This window comes from Chiloscyllium plagiosum, chromosome 29 (assembly GCF_004010195.1).
Source record: "Chiloscyllium plagiosum isolate BGI_BamShark_2017 chromosome 29, ASM401019v2, whole genome shotgun sequence".
In the NCBI taxonomy this organism is placed as follows: domain Eukaryota; kingdom Metazoa; phylum Chordata; class Chondrichthyes; order Orectolobiformes; family Hemiscylliidae; genus Chiloscyllium; species Chiloscyllium plagiosum.
In genome coordinates, this window is record NC_057738.1 from 34,710,878 (window position 1) to 34,735,490 (window position 24,613).

General features: G+C 42.0%; 1 protein-coding gene across 1 annotated transcript in view; it reads right to left on the reverse strand.

The window, feature by feature from the left end:
- LOC122564275 (coagulation factor XIII A chain-like) overlaps window positions 1-24,613 on the reverse strand; it is a 100,582-nt gene that overhangs the window by 39,365 nt on the left and 36,604 nt on the right. Inside the window, exons 4-7 of the mRNA XM_043718950.1 lie at window positions 20,863-21,051; window positions 8,384-8,635; window positions 6,991-7,109; window positions 4,023-4,130 (exon numbers count right to left, since the gene is read on the reverse strand). Of these exons, the coding sequence (XP_043574885.1) occupies window positions 4,023-4,130; window positions 6,991-7,109; window positions 8,384-8,635; window positions 20,863-21,051 (668 nt within the window). The remainder of the gene's footprint in view (window positions 1-4,022; window positions 4,131-6,990; window positions 7,110-8,383; window positions 8,636-20,862; window positions 21,052-24,613) is intronic.

The window sequence follows — 24,613 nt, forward strand, 5'->3', positions numbered from 1 at the left end:
CATAGGAGATGGAGTGAATCAACAAAAAAAAAGCAGCTGGATTTCATTCAGTTCCCCCATAATTCCACAAAAAAAATGTCAGATACTGATTCAGGTAGTGACTTTTCATTTCATCTCTTTTATATTTTCTATTCCACTGATCCTACCCAGTATTTACATCTTCTATCTTACCTCCAGAAGATCAATTAGTTTCCCCTTTTAAAGTGCAGTGCTAGTTTCTGACAATGGGTTTGGATTCACTGATAAACGTTGCTAGCAATGAAATCATTTCACAGCCCGCAACCCATTTTGGAAAGGTACCAAGGAAACCAAGCTGTACTTTTGAGACAGATGTTTTTGAATAGTAAATGATGCAACCACTCACATGAGTGTAACTCTCTGTCTCCTCCATTGTTGCAAATGAGCCTTGTTCATCTTCTTTATTAACCCTGGATTGTCACAAAACTGGTGGGAGTGTGGTATTACAGACTCAGCATTCTATGGATAAAGAACTGGTTGAACAACAGGAGACAGAGAGTAGTAGTTGAAAGGAGTTTCTCGAAATGGAGAAAGGTGACCAGTGGTGTTGCACAGGGACCAGTGCTGGGGCCACTATTGTTTGTGATATACATAAATAATCTGGAAGAGGGCACTGTTGGTATGATCAGCAAGTTTGCAGATTACACGAAGATTGGTGGAGTAGCAGAAAGAATAGGGGACTGTCAAAGAATACAGGAGAATATAGATAGACTGGAGAGTTGGGTGGAGAAGTGGCAGGATGGAGTCCAATCCAGGCAAATGTGAGGAGATGCATTTTGGGAAGTCTAATTCTAGAGTGAATTATACAATAAACAGAAGAGCCTTGGGAAGAGTTGATGAGCAGAGAGATCTGGGAGTTCAGGTCTATTGTGCCCTGAAGGTTGCTGCACAGGTGGATAGAGTGGTCAAGAAGGCATATGGTACGATTGCTGAAAATGTGTTGCTGGAAAAGCACAGCAGGTCAGGCAGCATCCAGGGAACAGGAGAATCGACGTTTCGGGCATAAGCCCTTCTTCAGGAAGGCTTATGCCCGAAACGTCGATTCTCCTGTTCCCTGGATGCTGCCTGACCTGCTGTGCTTTTCCAGCAACACATTTTCAGCTCTGATCTCCAACATCTACAGACCTCACTTTCTCCTCATATGGTACGCTTGCCTTCATCAGACGAGGTATTGAGTACAAGAGCTGGCAGGTCATGTTAAAATTGTACAAGACATTGGTTTGGCCACATTTAGAATACTTTGTACAGTTCTGGTCGCTACATTACCAAAAGGATGTGGATGCTTTGGAGAGGGTGCAGAGAAGGTTTACGAGGACGTTGCCTGATATGGAAGGTGCTAGCTATGAAGAGAGGTTGAGTAGGTTAGGATTGTTTTCATTAGAAAAAAAGGAGATTGAGGGGGGACCTGATTGAGGTTTACAAAATCATGAAGGGTATAGACAGGGTAGATAGAGATAAGCTTTTTTCCCAGGATGAAGGATTTAATAATGAGAGATCACGCTTTCAAGGTGAGAGGTGAAAAGTTTAAAGGGGATACATGCAGCAAGTACTTTACACAGAGTGTGGTAGGTGCCTGGAATGTATTGCCAGCAGAGATAGTAGGGGCAGGCACGGTAGATCAATTTAAGATGTGTCTGAACAGCTGCATGAGTAGGTGGGGAGCAGAGGGATACAGATGCTTAGGAATTGGGCGAGAGGTTTAGATAGTGGATTTGGATCGGCTCAGGCTTGGAGGGCCAAAGGGCCTGTTCCTGGGCTGTAAACTTTCTTTGTTCTATCACCATTGGCTTATGCACATTTCCTTCACGCACTGCAAACTCAGTGTTGGATTTTCCAACAGGCTTAAGGACCTTGATACATAAAATGGGCGGCATCCAGATTGTCTTGATTTCCAGTGCATTCATCCAATCATAGTTGCCTTACACATGTGGCTTCCAGTGCATTCAAGTACGCCACACTGCAAGCTTGATAAATAATCCAATTGATTTGATTTACTGTTGTCACATATACCTAAGTACAATGAAAAGTTTTGTATGCAGATCATAACACAAGATACACAGACCATCAGTGTAAAGCTTCACACACTCAAGATTATCCAACAAATTTTATCCATTTTGGAAAAAAACAGTTAATGCTGGACACTGCATTGTGCTTTCTGAGAGTATGGGCAGGTTGGATATGGTCAACACCTTGATATGCTGTTTAAAATGAGCCATTAATCTTTGGGATATATGGCCGACATACCTGGTATCATAACAGCACTACAATTCAGATACCAAAAACTAATGTGTGTGATAGGGAATGTCTTTTGGGCATTCTGTTAGTGGTGAATGTCACTCATGCTGCTACTGCCTGAAAGCTTAATGCTGAAATAGGGTTCATTAAAGATATCCTGAAGGAAAAGACTACACGGAACAGACCATTTCTCACAGTAAATCATGAAAACTCCTTATGCAGTCACTCTTGGACTTGAGAAGTGCTCAGTCTCTCTCAGATTACCGTGGGAGGGTGGGGTATGTCGAGTGTTTGAGCAACAAGTGAAAGTAGCTGTTTCACATGTATCAAACAGCAGATTCCTTCGATTGATTGTAACAAGCAAATATGGACCATACCCAACAAACCCACACTTGCAAAATCCGCAGCACCATGTCTAACATTAGCTGTCATTCAGCAATTGGACAACTTTTGCTAGGTAAGCCTGAGTGTGTGAATTACACTAATAACATATTTTGAATTGTCGATCAGGCTTGCAATGTGCTACACATGTATAAGGGAAGCTACGTGTATTAATATTTTTGTTTTGCAGACAGAAAAAGCATGGTGCCTGTTTCCACTCAACCAAACAGCTGACAGCCAGTCGCTGGCTCACTTCTCATTGCAATACCTTGACCACAGAGTTACTCAGCCTCATTTGAAATCTCAACAAACCCTGGCAGTTAACTGTCAATCATTAGCTGTTACACTCCTCCTGGCAACATCTCCACCAATCACAGCCCACTTGCCCATCAATCAGCACCCTCCTTTATTGGTATTCTTGCAAATTGTTTGATGAGTTCAAGGTGAAAAGCATTGGCAGAATGTGTGTTTCTTCAGCAAATCTCAAGTCTCTCCTGCCAAATATTTCTTTAATAGTATTAGGAAATGGATAACTTTGCCATGGGATGTTTTGCAGCCACCTGAGGGGACTACACCAGTTTCTTTTTGGGGTTTCAGTTGATAGTCAATGTTCGATTTATGTATAGCACAGAACAGACCAGTTAACCTAACCAGTCCCCATCAGTATTTAAACACCATACAAAGCTTCTTCAGCTAATCATTATCACAATCCTCCCAACAATACTGCATACCTTTAGTTCTTATTTTATATTATAATATGAATGGTTATATATTACAGCTAGAAACAGAGAGTTACGCATAAAGGCTTCAGTTGGGAACATTTACAACTGCATCTGATTGGCACAGAATGGACAATCGAATCAGATGAAAGTAGTCTGGTGCAGCCCCTTCAATACCAGAATCTGACAAAAATTAAATGAGACAGAACTTTGCTTACTTGAACATACGATCTAGAAGGAATAGGCCATTCAGCCCCTCAATCACGCTGATCTCATCTCCGCCTCAAGTCCACTTTCCTGCCCGCTCTCCATAACCCTTCAACCCAATACCAATTAAAAATCCATCTTACTCCTTCTTAAATTTATTCAATGTCCCAGCATCCACTGCACTCCGGAGGAATGAATTCTACAGATTCACAACCCTTTGAAGGAAGTAATTCCTCCTCATCTCTGGTTTAAATCTGCTACTGCTTATCCTCAAACTGTGACCTCCCCTTCTAGATTGCCCCACGTGAGGAAATATCCTTTCTATGTCGAAGCTTGAAGCATGAATTGTGATTAAGCAAACAACACAGAACCCATCAGTACTGCACCAAAGACCTGTTTCTGTTAACTCCTGAAATGACTCTGGAGTATTATTCCTATTGTCCTGCTGTCAGATCAACTCACCATTGCAGATACAACTCGGGAGATTTTGACTGGACATCCTCTTGTCTGCAAGGGCATCTGTGCTCTGTCCAGTATGTAAATACACGTGTCCAATACCTTTCTTTCAAACTGGATGGAATTAAGGGGACAAACTGAAGATTATAAAGTGAAGATGCAATTACTTATGTCAGCATAATAATTATATTGTGTTTCATTAATACCTTCTGAACATAAATAAAAATCATAATGTTCAGTACGATAAGTGAGATTTTTCAAATACTGAACAATAAGTAACCACATTTAATTATAAAGTTTAAAATCAAACAGTTACTTGGTAACTGTTCATGAAAGACAATGGACATCCTCCTCTACCAGAGAAACACGATTGGTTTAATTGCTTGAAGGCACCATTTCACATTAAGGACAGAGCAAGGTGAGGCTGTTTGACCTCCATGAACTATTGCAGGGTACAGGGACCGAACCTGTGCCTTTGGAATGTTTTACACCAATCACTTGGCATCAAAGCTTAACCACATTTACACCTGGTACTAAACAGCCCTATGTAAAACAGTGCCCAGCATCATAAATGCTAAGTGAAAGGCTGAAATTAATTTGAAAGATCAAAGCAGGTCTTGAATCGCACAAAGCTTGATTATCTGCCAATTATGCATTTTTGCTGTTTCTCTGCTATGACTAACTGCTTTTTTATTTAATCAAGTTGGAACATTGCCCACCTTGGTACCTGCTTCAGCTTATCTGCCTCTCAAACCCTTTATTCATGCCTTCATCACTTCGAAAACAGAACTATTTCAATGCTCCACTCATCATCTTGCAACCTCTGTAAAAGTAACCTCCTTCAAATCTCTGCGGGTCATAGCTTACTCTTGGCTCACATCCTGTTTGCTGATTGCTAACATACATTTGTCCTAGATCTAGCAATGCCTTCATTTTAAAACTTGCAAACCTATTTTTCATTTTCTTCCATGACTACACCCCTCCCAATTTCTGTCCCATCCTCTAGCCCCACATACCCCCTTGGATCTCAGAGGTTTCTTTCGTTCTGATGCTTGAACATTCCCAATTTTAACTGCTCCAAAGTTGCTCACTATGGCTCTGATTTCCAAGGCCACAAGTTATAAAGACATAGAGACCTATAGCACAGAGACAGGCCCTTTGGCCCAAACTGGTCCATGCCGAGCAAAACGTATATCCACGCCGACCCCACTTGGCCCATCTCCTTCTAATCCTTTCCTATCCATGTATTTATCCAAATGCCTTTTAAATGTTGTTAATGTACCCACCTCAACCACTTCTGCTGGCAGCTCATTCCATATGCGTACCACCCTCTGTGTAAAAAGTTGCCCCTCAGGTTCCCTTTTATTTTTTCCCCTCTAACCCTAAACTGATGCCCTCTAGTCCTTGATTCCCCAACCTGGGGGAAAAAGACTGAGTACATTCACCCTATCCATGCCTTTCATGATCTTATACCCCTCAATAAGGTCCCTTCTCAGTCTCCTATGGTCTAAAGAAAGAAATCCTAACTTGTCCAACCTTCCCTGTAACTCAGACCCTCGAGTCCTGGTGACATCCTCATAAATTTCTTCCGCACTCTCTCCAGTTTAATAATATCCTTCCTATAGAAAGATGACCAAAAACTGAACACAATGCTCCAAGTGCAGTCTCACCAACATCCTGTACAATATAACTTCCCAACTTCTATCCTCAATACCCTGACTGATGAAGGCCAGTGTGCCAAAAGTCTTTATTGCCCTGTCTATCTGTGACTCCACTTTCAGAGAACTGTGAACCTGAACTCCAGGATCCCTCTGGTCCACAACACTCCTTAAGGGCCTACCATTCACCATGAAACTCCTATCTTGATGTGACTTTCCAAAATGCAAGGCCTCACACGTGCCTATATTAAACTCCATTTGCCATTTCTTGGCCCACTCCCCCAGCTGATCAAGGTCCTGCTGCAATTTCTGATAGCTTTCCTCACAATCCATGATACTGCCTATTTTAGTATCATCAGCAAACTTACTAATCATGCCTTATACATTCTCATCCATATCATTGATGTAGATAACAATTAGTAATGGGCCCAGCACCGAACCCTGAGGCACTCCACTAGTAACAGGCTTCCAATCGGACAAGCAGCCTTCCACTGTTACCCACTGCTTCCTACCATCAAGCCAATTGTGTATCTAATTTGCTAGTTTGCCCTGGATTCCATGCGATCTAACCTTCTAGAGCAGCCAACCATGTAGAACCTTATCAAAGACCTTACTGAAAGCCATGAGACGCGTCTACTGCCCTGCCCTCATCAACCTTCCTAGTCACTTCATCAAAGAACTCTAACAAATTTGTGAGGCATGATCTCCCACTCACAAAGCCATGATGACTACTCCTAATCAAACCCTGTTTTTCCAAATGCATGTGTATATTATCGCTCAGAATCTTCTCTAGTACCTTACCTGCCACAGATATTCTCGAATTCCCTGAACTCCTCTGCCTCACCATTCCTGCCTTACAAAGAAATGTAATCATAGATACTGCAGGAAGATAGATCTGACAAAGGTATCCCACACCATTGCATGATTCTTGACTGCTCTCTAAAGTAGCTAGCAACTTCTCAGGGTAAGCAGAGATGGGTAATAATTTAACCTTGGCTTTACATGCAAGACTTAAAACCCAATTCAGAATAACCTCAGTTATCCGAACATCAATTATCCGAATTTTGGATTATCAGAACAAGATCTCAAGCTCCCCTAAAAACATTACCCGAACAATCAATTATCCGAACAAAATACTCCCCACCGATCTCATTTGGATAATCAAGGTTGTTCTGTAATATATTTAACAGATCAATGATCTATTCTTTGCCTAGAATATGAATGAACTTTTGGCAATGCTTGAGAGCGGAGATGTCTATTAGGAATGGCTCAGTACAGTCAAGACACTTTATCTACAAGATAAATAAAAGCAATACCTGGTCAAAAAACCAAGTTCTGGAGACCACTTCTGTGAACTTCCCATAGTAAATGCAGCCAATGTCATTTAAGACATATTCTTCTTTTTCTGCGTCATTACCCAAATAAACAGCATCCTCTGGATTGTTGTAACAGTGCCATTCAGAAGTTTAAAACAAAACAGGCAGAATTTACAAGGTAGGTTAGGCTTTGTGTGTTAAATACTGAGAAATACAATTTAATACTGAAAAATTTTGAAAACTTTAATGAACTAACCATCATCTGTGTAACAGAGAAAATTGCAAAGTGAAGCTAGGAGTGATTATCAGACAGTAATTCATTCTAGACTGTTGCTCCAATGTGTGATTATCAGCCAAAGTTTCATGATGTACAGATGTAACTGAACCAGAGTTTAAATTGTACCATGGTGGCTCAGTGGTTAGCACTGCTGCCTCATAGCATCAGGGTCCCAGATTCGATTCCAGCCTTGGGTGACGGTCTGTGTGGAGTTTGCACATTCTCCCTGAGTCTGCGTGGGTTTCCTCTGAGTGCTCCGGTTTCCTCCCACATTCCAAAGATGTGGGGATTAGGTGAATTGGCCATGCTAAATTGCCCAAAGTGTTAGGTGCATTAGTCAGAAGGAAATGGGTCTGGGTGGGTTACTCTTTGGAGGGTTGGTGTGGACTGGTTGTGCCAAAGAGCCTGTTTCCACACTGTAGGGAATCTAATAAAAAATATAATCTAATCCTCACTCATTGTAATTGGTTCTAGTGTGCTATATCTGGATTACCTTTTGCCCTTTCCCTCCCACAGTAGATCCCAACAATCTGCAGTGCATGTCAAAGATCTGGGTGCAAGGAACATGTGAGTTTCCAACTACTTAAATTTAATGATCCGAAAAAATCATGCATGGGCATTTTCCCAAGTTTCTGCTGTGTACTTTCAGCAGCCAAGGCTCATTGGCAGGAGAGGATGTTCATACAAATAATATTATAAAAGCAACATATTGCAGATGCTGGAAAACTGAAATAAGAACAAAGAGAAAAGGCTGAAGTTTAGATGAACAGTCATCTCTGTTCCTCTCCATAGATGCTGCATGACCTGCTGACTTTCTCAAGCATTCTTGTTTCAAGGAACTTAGATAGTTTTGGTTATAATTAAAAATGACTAATGCCAGTTATTAGAAGTATCATGGGAAAAAACAGACAGAAGGCTGTGAAAATACCATATTGTCACCTCTTCTGGATGATACTGCAGATTGGAAGGTGTATAGTGAGAACTGACTCCTTGTAGCTTCAAAACAAAGTGAGCCTTAAAAGGGATTCATTTTATGAAACAGTCCATTTAAAACAGTTTATTGCATTCACAAAGAAATAGTTTATAGTAATAATAGTGTGGTGCATTGAGCAATACCTTCACACCAAGGGTTGAAGAGAATGTAAATATCTGTATCTTTATCTCTCACAGTTCTGCGGATCCCATACGGAGTCATCACAGCTACATACATTCTGAAACGTCCCACTATGCACTCTGGAGATGACATGACCGAGAGAGTAAGCGCGTTGTTCCAGATTGACACCACTTTGGCTCCCCATTGCCCTTTCTCCAGTTGTTCTTTGATAAGAATCGGAATGTAAGTTCCTTTGGTGCGATCCGGATACCTACCTGCAACAAAATGCCACAAGCAGTAAGTTTCAATTCAGAACAATTGGTTCACTTCATTGTGATCATATTTAGCTCAGTTGACTGGACAGCTGGTTTGTGATGCTAGCAGCATGGGTTCAATCCGTACACTGACTGAAGTTACCAAGGACTCCCATTCTCAACCTCCCCCCTCACCTGAGGTCTGATAACCCTCAGGTTAAACTACCATCAGTTCTTTAAGATCAGATTCCCTACAGTATGGAAACAGCCCCTTCAGCCCAACAAGTCCACACTGACCGTCAGAAGAGTAATCCATCCAGACCCAGTCCCCTACCCTATATTTACCCCGACTATGGGACAATTTAGCAAGGCCAATTCACCTGAACTGCACATCTTTGGATTGTGAGAGGAAACCGGAGCATCTGGAGGAAATCCACGCAGACACGGGGAGAATGTACAAACTCCGCACAGACTGTCACCTGAGGCTGGAATCGAACCTGGGTCCCTGACGCTGTAAGGCAACAGTTCTAACCACTGAACCACCCCAAGAGCGTCTCTCTTCTCTCCTTTTCTCACTCTCTCACACTCACTCAACACATATTTCACGTTCAAGAACAGCTTCTTCCCTGCATTTATTAAGCTTCTGAATAGACCTCTCAAATTTCAAATCTAATGTTGATCTTACTTTTGTGCACCTTCTCTGTAGCTGTTATTTTATTCCTCACTTTGTTCAATCACCCTATGATCTTTGTGTCTTTATAGGTTATGATCTGCTGTACTGCATGCAAAACAAAACTTTTCATTGTACCTAGGTACATGTGACAACAATAATTCAAATGTCTCTCTCGCTCTTTCTCTCTCTCTCTCTCTCTCTCACACACATGAGAGCGCAGGTCTATGATCTGGTAAGACCATGGTGACCAATTTATTTTCACACAAGTATATTAGTAGATACAATAAAAACTGAGGGGTTTATTTATAGAACAAAAGCTATCTGTAAAGTATGGAAAATATTCAGAGAAAAAGAACAATGATTGATGCAAAATGTCTATGTTTAAGGTAGGAACATTTCAAAATGTTTGAGCACATTCTCTTGCAAACCTCTTTGTGGTCATGTTGAGCAAAACACATTTATAATAATAAACAATGTAAGATTAAATAAATCACATGTACCCACATCATTAGTCATAATACCTTACACTGCAAACTCCATCCCACAATCCAAGCTACATTTTTCCCACACTTCAAATATTTATCCCAGACTCCTTGTTCCATGTGATTCTGATGCTCCATGTAGCTGGGGGATTATCTTATGTGGGTATATTTTCGTTCTTTTTATCATTGCACAATTTTTAATTTAATTTATTGTTCCAGTTGGAATGATGGATGCTCCCAACTTTGGCCAGTTTTATCCAACCCAACTTTAAAAAGCAGAAATGTAACAAAATTACAGTCAATCAAGGCACTTTATTTCAGCTCCAGAGAAGTGGCTAAGGCAGAAAGCAATAGAAGGATAAGTTTTTGGGGTGAAAGAGGACTGTAATCCATTCATGGGGAGTATAAACACTGATATAGGGTGGACAGGTTGTCTCCACACTATGGGCTCTACGTAAATGCACAGAAAGTTTTGCTGATAGTGACTTCAATCCATTTATTGGGACTAACTCAGGTACTAAGCAAATTACTACTTATATTTCTGTCTTGCCTCAGTTTGCATGGCCACGCCAATATTTCAGGACTTACATTTTCAGTGTCTTTTCTCTCTCTACCACCCGCTCTGGCAGTGTTGCCAACTTGACCTCCTGTTTGTTCAAGCTAAATCCTACAATGTGGAAGAATCAGGCACTGTTCAGTAGATGGCATTGATCTTCTCTGGGCTATGCCCACTGTATTCACCTTATATCTGAAGCACTGCTGTAATCTCTCAATACTGTGCCCAATAATCATCTTGGTGGTTGCATGGGTCTTAGATTTCTGACATTCAGGAGAATCAAGGAGGCGGGGAGTTAACATCTCTGATCAGTGACCTATTCAGAACTCTGATAAAAGATCACAAACTTGAAATTTTAAGGCTGTTTCTCTCTCTCTACCGATGCTACTAGAGTATTTTCAGCATTCTCCATCTTTACTTCGGGTGTGAAGCCTCCACAGTGTGAAACGAGTACACAGTTTTAATTTCCAACAACCATCCTACCTTGGTCTACATGCAAGCCTGGCACAGGGGACTATCACAAAGTTAAATCCTGTGGGTACTGATGGAGAAGTTGGCATTGTCTAGATAATGGTGAATTAATCTCAAATCATTTGCTCATTGGTTGAGTATGAATGCTTTCTGCTCATTTAAACAATTATATTGGATAGAGGGGAGGTGTGGTGGGTAGCAGATGTGTGTGTGTGACCAATCACTTTTTTGTGGGAAAGACAAGAATCTGGTGGAGTTAGACAGCTCCATCATGCTGATGTTGTCAATCAGGGTGTTTGGTGATCAAATGCTTTGATCCTCCTGACTAAACTACTTTTTGGTTGTTTAATGAACCATTGATTGCAAATCAGTGGATACCACTGCAGCTGCCTTACAAGAACTGGAAGTATAAAAAATGCTATTTCACATATTCTGCAGCTGGAATGACTTGACCAACTCAGAGTCAGGTCTCTATCTTGATACAGATAGCGCATTCAGAAAGTTCCTGTGCATTTTTCCTGCAGCTTGGAAGCTTTACCTGGAACTGCTGATTAATGAGTAAAGACAGTGTACCTTTGGTGTCTTTTTATTTTTATTCAGTCATGGGTTACGAGCATCGCTGGCAATAATGGCATTTCTTGCTGATCCCCAATTGCCCCAAGAATGTGCTGGGTCTTCAACCAGGGCATAGGTAGGTAATGGTGTAGGTAATCCCACTGTGTTGCTGTTTGAGATTTTTCACTCAGCCATACAATGAAGGAACAATGATACATTTCCACATCAAGATGATGTGTGGCTTGGACAGGTGTCTGCAGGTCGGTGCTATTCCCATTCACCTCTTACCCTTGTCCTTCTGAGCGGTGGAGGTTGTGGGTTTCGAAGGTGCTATTGCGGGTAAGTAGACATCCCATCTCTGCTGCTGCTTCTCTTCCCTACTGGCACTGACCACCAAGAGCTGACAGCAATGAAACAAAGCTCCAGTAAAAATGAATATTAAGGCTCCTTAGAGGCGGGAACTTGGCTGATTTGAAGAAGCCAGTTCACAGGAGCATCATGTGATACATAACTGCTTGAATTCAGTGCACTCGGTACTTAATAACAATTAACACCAGAATCCAATTCCTGTCTTGGACAAAGCAGCAATCATCATCCTCAGTCCCTCCACAGCCATTTCAACCTGGTGCCACCCAGATGATGCGCATTAAGCTGATTTTGTTTCTAATTAACCAGTTCAGAGATGTTATGACACACCATTAGAAGTAGGCCTTCAACCGAGGCCTCCTGGACCAAAGACAGAGACATTACCACGATTGATTTTATGTATTCCAAGAGCAGTTTCAGCCAGCTCAATAACAACGCACAGATGGTTTGTGTGTTATATAAATTATTTTCTTCATAAGGTTTGTTTACTGCATACCCAAAACATGAAGTCACTTGTTCCGAGTGTGCATGACTTCTTAAAGATAGCTTTATGTGGCATCTGTCTGCAAGATTTACTCTGCAAATTGTTTCATGATGGCAGCAAGACGAGTAATTTATATTGCATCGCGTGTTGAATCGGAAAGAAAATCAGTTAACCAGGCTGATTTTCGGAGATATTTGTTCCTGTTATAATTGTCTAGATTCCAGGTTCAAATCCTACGTGGAGATGTAGCATGTCATGTCCAGATAGTTGATTAAAACGTGATATTTGCCTCCTGATATTTTGTTTTTGACTGTGTGGAGTTTGCTCATTCTCCCCATGTCTGCGTGGGTTTCCTCCAGGTGCTCCGGTTTCCTCCCACAGTCCAAAAGATGTGCAGGTCAGATGAATTAGCCATGATAAATTACCCAAAGTGTTCAGAGATGTGTAGGTTAGGTCAGGGGTAAATACAGGGTAGGGGGATGAGTCTGGGTGGGTTACTCTTTGTAGGGTCAGTGTGGATTTGTTGGGCCGGAGGGCATGTTTTACACACTGTAGGGATTCTAGAAGATCGAATATGCAAAACTGCCTCCCTGACATGGCGGTGAACTGGGTGTGCTGCTGGTCTAGTAAACTACGTGGGTGGACTAATAGTCTCAATGCGACATGTGTTCAAATACCATTGGTTTGCGAATGGAAGGAAACCTTGCTGAGCTTTCCCATTCTGAACCTTATATGTGTTCAGTCCTAAAACCAACTTGGGGCTGTTGTCTAATGGTGATAGCTTCCTTATCTCTAGGCGAGGTGACCAGAATTCAATGCCCACTTGCCTTGAAAGGGGGCTACAATGTGAGCAAACACTTTGATTAAAAACAAATCAAATCTACTGAAGAAAAAAAAAACCAAAGAACTGCGGATGCTGGAAATCTGAAACAAAATCAGAAATGGGTTGGTGAAACTCAGCATCTCTGTGGAGAGAGAAAGGTGAGTCGGGTCGAGGGACCCTTCTTCAGAACGTGAATTACCACCAGGGACGGGTAATAAACGTTGGTCCAGTTAGTGACACCCACATCACATGAATGAATAAAATAAATGTATAAAGAATGATGATGAATGATGAATGTTGTATGTCCTAAGACCTGCATTGCTGTTCTGTGACAACCTTGTGTGGTATATCCTCCACAAACACTGCTCCTCACAAAACTGAGGGCGAGTGACTTTGATTTTGAACATCCTAGGAACTAGTTAGGGCCTTCTTGTGAAAGCACAAAGGCTTTTTGCAGTTGGATAATCTACAGTTTCTACTGTTCATATACAACCAAATAAAAGTGCACAGTTTTGTCCTTACTGAGGCTCTTACAGAGTAAACAATGTGGAAAGGAATCTCCAATTCAGACGACATTTTGAAACCAAGCCTGCATGGTTTTAATCAGTGCAACAACCTCTGCTTTTAGATATTAATGGACTCCTGAAGCTAATTTAAATAATCCTTCGGGCCACTTAAGGAAAGTCTTGTGTTAAGGTGAGTGGGAGGCAGCAATAAAGCAGGAGGTCTGCTGTCGGGATTTGAACTCAGGGTTTTGTTGAGTGGAGGAGAGTGGGTCCCCTTCCCCTCACCTGTGCGTCTAAGCAACGAAATGTTGGGGTAACTATGCAACATCTAACTCTGTGCTAACTCTGTCCATAGTACTGGAGTAACAGTGCCACCTCACTCACGTTCCAGTGCTAATATCAAACAGCCTGACAGTACCATCAGTTACAATCAGGTTAAAAACATGAGATAAAATGAACATTTTTCTGTTGGGTTATCTTACTTAAACATGGAACATCCAGCAGTACAGCATAGATATAGGCCATTTGGCCCACCATGTCTGTGCTGAACATGTTGCCATTCTTAACCAATCCCTGCACGTGGTCCATATCCCTCTATTCCCTGCATGTCCATCGATCTGTTCAACTGCCTCTTAACCACTGCTATCCTATCTGCTTCTACCACCTCTGCAGGCACTGCATTCCAGGCACCTGTTACCCTCTGTGCAAAACAAAACTTGCCTCACACATCTCCTTTAAACTTTTCCCCTCTCACTTTATACCTCTGCTCCCTAGTATTTGCCATTTCCACCCTGGGAAAAAGACTCTGACTATCCAACCTATACATGCCTCTCATTATTTTATAATTTGGAGGTGCCGGTTTTGGACTGAGTGTACAAAGTAAAAAAAAACCACACAACACCAAGGTTAATTGGAAGCACTAGCTTTCGGAGCGCTGCTCCTTCATCAGGTGGTTGTGGAGTATAAGATGGTAAGACACAGAATTTATAGCAAAGGTTTACAGTGTGATGTAACTTTTCTTTTCAGACCAGGTCTTTTTCCATATATAATTTCAGTTACATTACACAGTAAAATTTTGCTATAAATTCTGTGTCTTATGATCTTATACTCCACAACCATCTGATAAAGAAGCTAGTGCTTCCAAATAAACCTGTTGGATTAGAACCTGGTGTTGTGTGATTTTTTAACATTATTTTATATATTTCTATCAGGCCTCCAATGCTCTTGTGAAAACAATCCAAGTTTTTCCAAACTCTCCTTACAGCTAATACACTCCAATCCAGGCAACATTCTGGTAAACCTCTTTTGCATCTCTCCAAAGCCTCCATTTCCCTTCTATAGTGTGGCGACCAGAATTGCACACAATACTCCATATGTAGCCTCACTGAAGTTTTATACAGCTTGGAAATATTACAATAAAATAGGTCCATTAGTTCATCTTGACCCTTTTTTTACTTTTAACTAAAATCAACCCATTGTTTTTGACCAGAGTTGGGAAGAGACTCCCAGAAACATTGCTCTGGGGAGACAACTTGTGGCCAGAGCTGGGAACTGCATTGCGAAAGAAAAGGCAAAAGGGAGATGTTGACATGTAATGATGTTTGGTAAATGTTGATGAAAAACATCACTGAGAACAATAGTACCAAGAATTTTTGTACAACAAATAGATTTTTTTTAAAACAATGTGTAGATTTTATGATTTTTGCAGACTCTATTTTTTAATCAGCATTGAAATTTGCATAGTCTGTCACAGAATATATGAATCATATATTCTTTCATCTTTTACTAAATGAGTTGAGTATTTACCTGAATCTCTTCTGGGAATGATACAAGATTATTGACCTAAATTCTTCTTCTTCAAATATTTATTCACTTCCCTTTTAGAAGCTATTATGCCTCTGCTTTCACCACTGTTCCTAGTGAAGTATTCGGTGCCCTAGTAACTTTCTGCATATATAAAAAAAACCTTTCAATTTCTTTTTTTCATGTTGAAACTTTTACTCTGTACTTACCCATGCTTGCCCATGGAAATCATTTTCTCTGGTTTACCTCATCAAAAACTTCCATTTGAAATAGCTCAGTTAGATCAAATACTAAAATTCACTGTTCCAGTAAAAATGACCCCAGTTTCTCTTCATCAATAAAGCTCTTGTTATGTTTTGAATTTAGAAGATCTCTGACGTACAATTTCAATAGATTTCACATCTTCCTATAATTGGTCACTCAAAACTAGATTGACGTACAGTCAGAGAGGCAGACAAATGTACAGCATGGAAGCAGACCCTTCAGTCCAACTCATCCATGCCGATCAGATATCTTAAATTAATCTAATCCCATTTGCCAGTATTTGTCCCATATCTCTCCAAACCCTTCCTATTCATATATCCATCCAGATGCCTTTTAAATGTTGCAATTGCAAAAACCACCATCACTTCCTCTGGCAGCTCATTCCATTTACGTACCACCCTCTGTGAAAAGTTGCCCTTTAGGCCTCTTTTGTATTGTTCCCCATTCAACCTAAACCTATGCCCTCTAGTTCTGGACTCCCCCAGCCCAGGAAAAAGACCTTGTCTATTTACCCTATTCATGTCCCTCATGATTTTATCAACCTCTATGAAGGTCACCCCTCAGCCTCCGACACTCCAAGGAAAACAGCCCTAGCTTATTCAACCTCTCCCTATCCAAATGGCTAGTTCTCCCTTTATTCCATGAGATCTCCATCCCAGCAACATCCTTGTAAATCTTTTCTGAAACCCTTTCAGGTTTCACACCATCCTTCATATTTTATATTGTTTTCATAAACTTCTGTTTTCCAAGTTGAGATTGAACCTTAAGTACTGGACAAGCAGAGAAAGTCATGTATCTGTCCATCTGCTGCATGGATCCAACTGTTCATGTATGTCAAGGTTTGGGTTTTTTTAGCCACTAGTCTATTTATAACAATGGAGACTGACTACTCAATGGTAAACTCTGTCAACCACAGACAACAGCACTGTCTCAGTGAGTTTTTATTTTCGTTCAGCCAGTTGTTGCAATTTGGGCTGCGCAGCTATGTAACGTCCGAGATAAATCAGACCAATACTTGAAGGGAAACAAAAATAACAGGCCTGCGAGAGACAGCATGAGAACGCAAAGAATCGAGAGGTCTTTCAAAGCACCAGGTGGGATGCACTGAATGGGAGAAAGTGCTGGAAATCAGAGTCGAGAGTGTGGTGCTGGAAAAGCACAGCAGGTCAGGCAGCATCCAAAGAGCAGGAGAATCAGCGTTTCGGGTATAAGCCCTTCATCAGGCAGGATGTACTTAATGGTCTCCTTCTGCATTTATCAGAAGTACTGAATGTCCTGAAATGCACAAAAGTGGATAAATCCCCAGGACCTGATCAAGTATACCCTAGAATTCTGTGGGAAGCTAAGGAAGTGATTGCTGGGCCTCTTGCTGAGATATTTGTATCATCGATAGTCACAGGTGAGGTGTCGGAAGATTGGAGGCTGGCAAACATGGTGCCACTGTTTAAGAAAGGTAGTAAGGACAAGTCAGGGAACTATAGACTGGTGAGCCTGACGTCAGTGGTGGGCAGGTTGTTGGAGGGAATCCTGAGTGACAGGATGTGCATGTTTTTGGCAAGGCAAGGAATGATTAGGGATAGTCAACACGGCTTTGTGCCTAGGAAATCATGTCTCACAAACTTGATTGAGTTTTTTGAAGAAGTAACATAGAGGATTGTTGAGGACAGAGTGGTGGATATGATCTATATGGACTTCAGTAAGGCGTTTGACAAGGTTCCCCATGGGAGACTGGTGAGCCACGTTAGATCTCATGGAATAAAGGGAGAACTAGCCATTTGGATATGGAGCTGACTCAAAGATAGAAGATAGAGGATGGTGGTGGATGGTTGTTTTTCAGACTGGAGGCCTGTGACCAGTGGAGCGCCACAAGGATCGGTGCTGGGTCCACTACGTTTTGTCATTTATATTAATGATTTGGATGCGAGCATAAGAGGTACAGTTAGTAAGTTTGCAGATAACACCAAAGTTGGAGGTGTAGTGGACAGCGAAGAGGGTTACCTCAGATTACAACAGGATCTGGACCAGATGGGCCAATGGCCTGAGAAGTGGCAGATGGAGTTTAATTCAGATAAATGCGAGGTGCTGCATTTTGGGAGGCTGTACAGGACATTGGTTAGGCCATTTTTGGAATATTGCGTGCAATTCTGGTTTCCTTCCTTTCGGAAGAATGTTGTGAAACTTGAAAGGGTTCAGAAAAGATTTACCAGAATGTTGCCAGGGTTGGAGGGTTTGAGCTATAGGGAGAGGTTAACAGGTGGGGCTGTTTTCTCTGGAGCGTTGGATGCTGAGGGGTGACCTCAGAGGTTTATAAAATCAAGAGGGGCATGGATAGGATAAATAGACAAAGTCTTTTCCCTGGGGTGGGGCAGACCAGAACTGAATACATTGGTTTAGAGTGAGAGGGGAAAGATATAAAAGAGACCCAAGGGGCAACTTTTTCACGCAGAGGGTGATACGTGTATGGAATGAGCTGCCAGAGGAAATGGTTAGTACAATTGCAACATTTAAAAGACATTTGGATGGATACATGAATAGGAAGGGTTTGGAGGGATATGGGCCGGGTACTGCGGTGAACTAGATTTGGGTTAGGATATTTGGTCATCATGGACTAGTTGGACTGAAGGGTCTGTTTCTGTGCTGTACATCTCTATGATTCTATGAACTCTATGACGCTTTTCAGGCACAATTTTACTTTTACAAAACTGTGCTGCTTGTTTTTAAGAATTCTAAATATTTATTTATTCTATTCTATGGTCTGTAGAAAGTTGTAACTCCTGATGTTAGGCTGACAGATCCGTGATGACTTCGTGTATTCCTTCCTACTTACCTGAACAAAGATATTTCATGGCAATATTTCAGTCCTCTGGCACAACTTCCAAACCCAGAGATGTCTGACAGATTATTATCGGAGTCTCAGATACTTCCTCCCTGATTTCACTAATGTTCATATCATACAAGCCATGACACCTTATAATATTACCATGAGAAATACATTAATTTCTTCATTTCTACATCTTTATCTATGGTCAGCCAAATTACATCTCCTCCTGTGTCCCATTATCACATTTCTTTATAGAATCTGATACAAAGGGTTCAATTAGTATTTCCCCCTTTCATTGATACTCTGAAAATATGTATTTTTCTATCTGAACCCACCTCTGCACTTCCATTAACTCTCTTTTCATAACTCTGGGACATCTCCACAGGACCTCTTTACAGCGGTGTTGTGGACCTAACCGTCATGGACCAGAAACTCAACTGGACCAACCACATCAATGCCAGAACTACTGGAGGAGGTCACAGGCTGAACATTCCCTGGCAAGCGATGCACTTCCCAATCCCCACAGCCATCTACAAAACACAACTCAGGAGTGTGATACGGGAAGAATGTGCTCCATTTGCCTGGAGGAATGCAGTTCCAGCAGCATTCAAGAAAACTCAACACCTTCCAAAGCAGCCCACTTGATTGGCAATGCATACAGATACTGATTTCCATCCATATTTTCTAGGCTCTGTTTGATTTTCTATTAGGGCTCTGGCATTATTATACGCCTTCTTATCATGTCTTATTTTTAAGTTCTCTAATCCTCCAGAGCATCTCCAGCTTTTGCTTTTCTTCCTTTCCTTCTTGTAAGAATGTATTTTCTGTATCTCAATCAACCGATGTTTCATTTTGAATAATAAATTGGCCTTTTTTAAAAGTTAAACACTGTCACCTTTCACTGTTTTCCCCTCTGGTTTTGATTGAACCAGATTGTGCTGAGAGTTACTGTTCGCACGACTTATTTACTTCAAGTCATTCAGCAGAGAAACAGACCCTCGGGTCCAACTTGTCTGTGCTGACCAGACATCCCAATCTGATCTAGTCCCATCTGCCAGCATTTGGCCCATATCCCTCCAAACTCTTCCTATTCATATACCCATCCAGATGCCGTTTAAATGTTGTAACTGTATCAGCCTCCACCACTTCCTGAGTTCATCTGTCACTCACCCTCACTCTCTTAACCTCATTCTCACTCACTCATACCTTCTATCCACAACCGAAGTCAGGGGAGCAGCTCCAGAATCAGTGAACAGGATGACTCCAGGGAGGATGGGGGAGTTGGAGAAGAGGGGATGGGGGGGATGGCAGCAGAAGTCTAATAGCCCAGGAAGTTAGGGGAGAGGTTGGGGAGGGCAGAGATAGGGAGCGGGACTGTGTCTGTGGTCCATTTATAATTACTTTTGAACTGAGTCGCTTGCTAGACCACTTCAGAGGACATTTAAAAGTCAATCACATCACTGTAAGTCTGGATTCACAAGTAGGCCAGACCAGCTAAGGATGGCAGATTTCCCTCCAAGGACATTTGGTGCCAAGTCGTGGTTGGCACAGACCTGGTGGGCTGAAGGGCCTGTTCCTGTGCTGTAATGTTCTATGTTCTATGACATGTCATTGTCATTGCCCCATAACAATTATTTTCACAGCTCCAATCCAATAAAGATATTAAAAAATAAGAAATGTTGATTTTAATGTCCTGCAGGTTTTCTTTATGTCTTTGCTCCCTGCGTTGCTCAAGGAAGGGTCCTGCGAATGAATGTTCAGTTCCCAGGGATTCGAATGTAAAGCTGCAGGTTTGGCAAGCTCAGATATAGCTGCACCCTAAAATTATAATATCGAAAATCAGCAAACAAAATGCTGGCGGAAGTAATTGCCCCAGTTTCGTGACATGTTACTGCATGACATTTACTTTCAATTATTATCCAGCACTTCACTTTCTCCTTACAACTTTGGAATTCCCATCCTCAACGGTAGTCGATGCAGAATCCTCCAATATTTTTAAGACAGTGCTAGATTGATTCTCGACTACCAAGGGATTGCAAGACTATCAGGGATGTACAGGAATGTAAAGTTGAAGATAAAATCAGATCAGCCACGATCTTATTGAATAGCGGAGCAGGTTGGTAGGGCTGAATGACCTCAGCTTGAACCTTGCTCCTATGTTCATAATTGCCCCTCCATTTGCCATCGGTTACCCAATAGGTCAATTCTCCCTGAGCTCTGCCTTCCCCAAGACGTTTCAATGCGTGCCGGCTTTAACTTTGGGAGAATCCAGCCAACCAATGCTGCATTCAACACCTCGAATATCGACAGTACGGCTGAGAACTGACGATAATTCACAGCAAGAGTCACATAATCTCCCTCTGTCTTCAGCAACCAAAGGGAATTCTGGTGCACACGCACTGATCTGAACATGTTACACAAGCTCCCTCTGTCAACGTACTCACCAATCAAAAACTCAATCCACAGCTTGTCTTTTTCCAAATCGATTGCTCGGTTGACAGTGATGGTGATTTGGAAAGGCTGACCACGTCTCACAATAAGGTTGCTGCAATCATAGAGCGCTGTATGATGCTGCCTCCTGTTAATGTCATCTGGATTTGGGTGAACGTCAACGCTCCATATCTCCAGAAACGCTTTAATGGAAACAAAAATAAAATGTAAATTCTTTGTCAGCCAGTTGAGTTATTTTTATATGCATTGCACTTTGTTTTTAATTCATTCAGGGCGAGATAGTTCTCTCTTCAAGTCATCCTTTTTAAAATGGAGTGCAGCATTAAGTACAATTATTGAAAGCAGAAACACTGGAAGCATACAAGCTGGTCAGTACATTTTATACAGATTTCAATTGTTTTACCCCCCATCAGTTCCACTACATTATAAATCATATAGTTCACACAGTGCAAAAAGAGGCCATTTGGCCCAATGATTCTCCAATCCCTGTAACCCTGCACTTCTCATGGCTAGTCCACCTAACCCGCACATTCCTGGACACCACAGGACAACTTCACAACCTTTCAGACTGTAGGAGGAAACCTGATCACCCGGAGGAAGTCTGCGCAGAGATAATGTGCAAACTCCATCCAGAGAGTCACCCCAGGCTGGAATCCAATCCGGGGTCCCTGTGAGACTGAAGTACTGACCCCCAAGCCACCCTCCAATCTTTCTCCCACAAATGCTTCTCAATACGTTGTAGAGCTTCAAACAATCTATTTTTGCTTCAGATGGTTAACATTGCCAATCTCTTTTTAATATTTCTGCATGAAAATGCTTTAATGCATTTGCTAATTGCAAGTATGTTCATAATACATACCAACGTTTATAAAGCTCTTATGCAACTTTAAGCTTTTATAACATTGTTTGTATACATGACAAAAACATGCTGTAAGTCTGGATAAAAGCACATTTTTATGTTAAGATAGTGTTGTTGTTAATGATGTATTAATGGCTTTCCATTTCATTCCCATTGCAACACACAAGTTGAGAGGGCAGAGAGGAGGATGGGGTGGGAAGAGAGCAGCATGGAATTGGAATGAGCTCTCCTTCTCTTTCCAGCTCACATGTGGATCAGTACAGAGCCCCCCCCCCCCCGCACACCTCTTTTCTGATCAGCACCTTGTGCAAGTTCAGCAAGGGTATGGGGTGTTTGAAAATTGAGAATGTATCCTGAGAGAAGTATTCAACCCCAATTTAAACACCTCATTTCCTCCTTTGCAGGGTGTTCCTCAGAACCATCATCACCAATATGGTGAGTGGTACAATGGCCTGCAGGAATATGCATACACCTCACCTTTGCCATATTATGGACTTAGTATCAGGTTCAAGTCCTAAAGGATAATCTAAACATTGGACAATGATTTGTGTAGAGTCATAGAAGTGCACAGCACAGAAACAGACCCTTCGGTCCAACTCATCCATGCCGACCAGATATCCTAAATTAATCTAGTCTGATTTGCCAGCAATTGGCCCATATCCTTCTAAACCCTTCCTATTCGTCTACCCATCCAGATGCCTTTTAAATGTTGTAATTGTACCAGTCTCCACCACATCCTCTGGCAGCTCATTCCATACACGCACCACCCTCTGCATCAAAAAGTTGCCCCTTAGGTTCCTTTTAAATTTTTTCCCTCTCCCCTTAAACTATGCCTTCTAGTTTTGGACTCCCCTATCGTAGGGCAAAAACCTTGTCTATTTACCCTATCCATGCCCCTCATGATTTCATAAACCTCTATAAGGTCACCCCTCAGCTTCCAACGCTCCAGGAAAAACAGCTCCAGCCTGTTCAGCCTCTCCCTGTAGCTGAAACCCTCCAACCCTGGCAACATCCTCATAATATCATCAATTCACAAACTCAGCACATAAGGTTTCATACATTTTGAATTTTCAGTCGACTAATGTGCATGACAGCAATTTCGATGTAAACATCATATCTTGAAAACGTTTGAGTGCTTAGCAGCAGAAATATTTAACACGGTCAGTTTCACTTTTTACTGTTTCTTATATAAACAGCGTCTCTCTTTATGAGAAGAAATAAAAACACATCTATATCAAATGCTTTGACAGATTCAAAATGAGAGCAGTAATACGGTTATATACATAGCACATGTTTGAAGCTGAACTCAATTCTGAATTTTGTTTTATACAAATGTTACTCCAGAGGTTATATCTGAAATATTCACCATGCTTTAGAATTGTATGTTTGGCAGACATGGCATTTTTGTTCTTCAAAGATAATTGTAGCTGCCGACTAGAACCATTTTAGCTGCAATAGTTGTTTCATAAAGCTCAGTCCCTCTCTGGGGAAATAGCTTGCTGGCTCTGTCGCCATAACAAAGCACCAATTTAACAATCAGTCAGAGGACGGCTGCTGAATTAGAACACATCAGCTGTGCAAGCTAAGCACTTTAAGATGGTTTTCTGAACAATAGAAAATGTGCAAATGTGAAGTCTCATATATATTAATGGAAATATCTTTGTTCTTTTGCACATCAATTATGAATTAGCCTTAAAAATAACAGCCCCAAAAGAATTGCGTCTATGAGAAACATTCTGGAGTAATGCTGCCTTGCCTCTGTAACTTGATGGAAATGTGTTACGTAGGACAAACATGCAGAATTCTAAAACAGTAATTGTACAATCAAATTAAACCCCATTTCCATAGGTTAGGCTGAAAGAGAATGGGGAGAAAGTGAGGTCTGCAGATGCTGGAGATCAGAGCTGGAAATGCGCAGCAGGTCAGGCAGCATCCAGGGAACAGGAGAATCGACGTTTCGGGCATTAGCCCTTCTTCAGGAATGAGGAAAGTTTGTCCAGCAGGCTAAGATAAAAGGTGGGGAGGAGGGACTTGGGGGAGGGGCGTCGGAAATGTGATAGGTGGAAAGAGGTCAAGGTGAGGGTGATAGGTCAGACTGGGGTGGGGGCGGAGAGGTCGGGAAGAAGATTGCAGGTTAGGAAGGCGGTGCTGAATTCGATGGATTTGACTGAGACAAGGTGGGGGGAGGGGAAATGAGGAAACTGGTGAAACCCGAGTTCATCCCTTGTGGTTGGAGGATTCCTAGGCGGAAGATGAGGCGCTCTCCCTCCAACCGTCGTTTTGTTGTGGTCTGACGAGGGAGGAGCCCAAAGACCTGCGTATCCTTGGTGGGGTGGGAGGGGGAATTGAAATGTTGAGCCACAGGGTGGTTGGGTTGGTTGATCCGGGTGTCCCAGAGGTGTTCTCTGAAACGCCCCGCAAGTAGCCGGCCTGTCTCCCCAAGATAGAGGAGGCCACATCGGGTGCAGAGGATGCAATAGATGATATGTGTGGAGGTACAGGTGAATCTGTGGCGGATATGGAAGTTTCCTTTGGGACCTTGGAGGGAGGTGAGGTGGGAGGTGTGGGCACAAGTCTTGCACCTCCTGCGGTTGCAGGGGAAGGTATCTTAGCCTGCTGGACCAAGTTTTCTCATTCCTGAATCTTAGCCTGCTGGACCAACTTTCCTCATTCCTGAAGAAGGGCTAATGCCCGAAACGTCGATTCTCCTGTTCCCTAGATGCTGCCCGACCTGCTGCGCTTTTCCAGCAACACATTCTCAGCTCTGATCTCCAGCATCTGCAGTCCTCACTTTCTCTTCGTAGGATATGTGGAACAGTCCATCTTCCGCAACTACACTGGCACCACCCCCACCTTTTCCTCCACTACATCGATGACTGTATCGG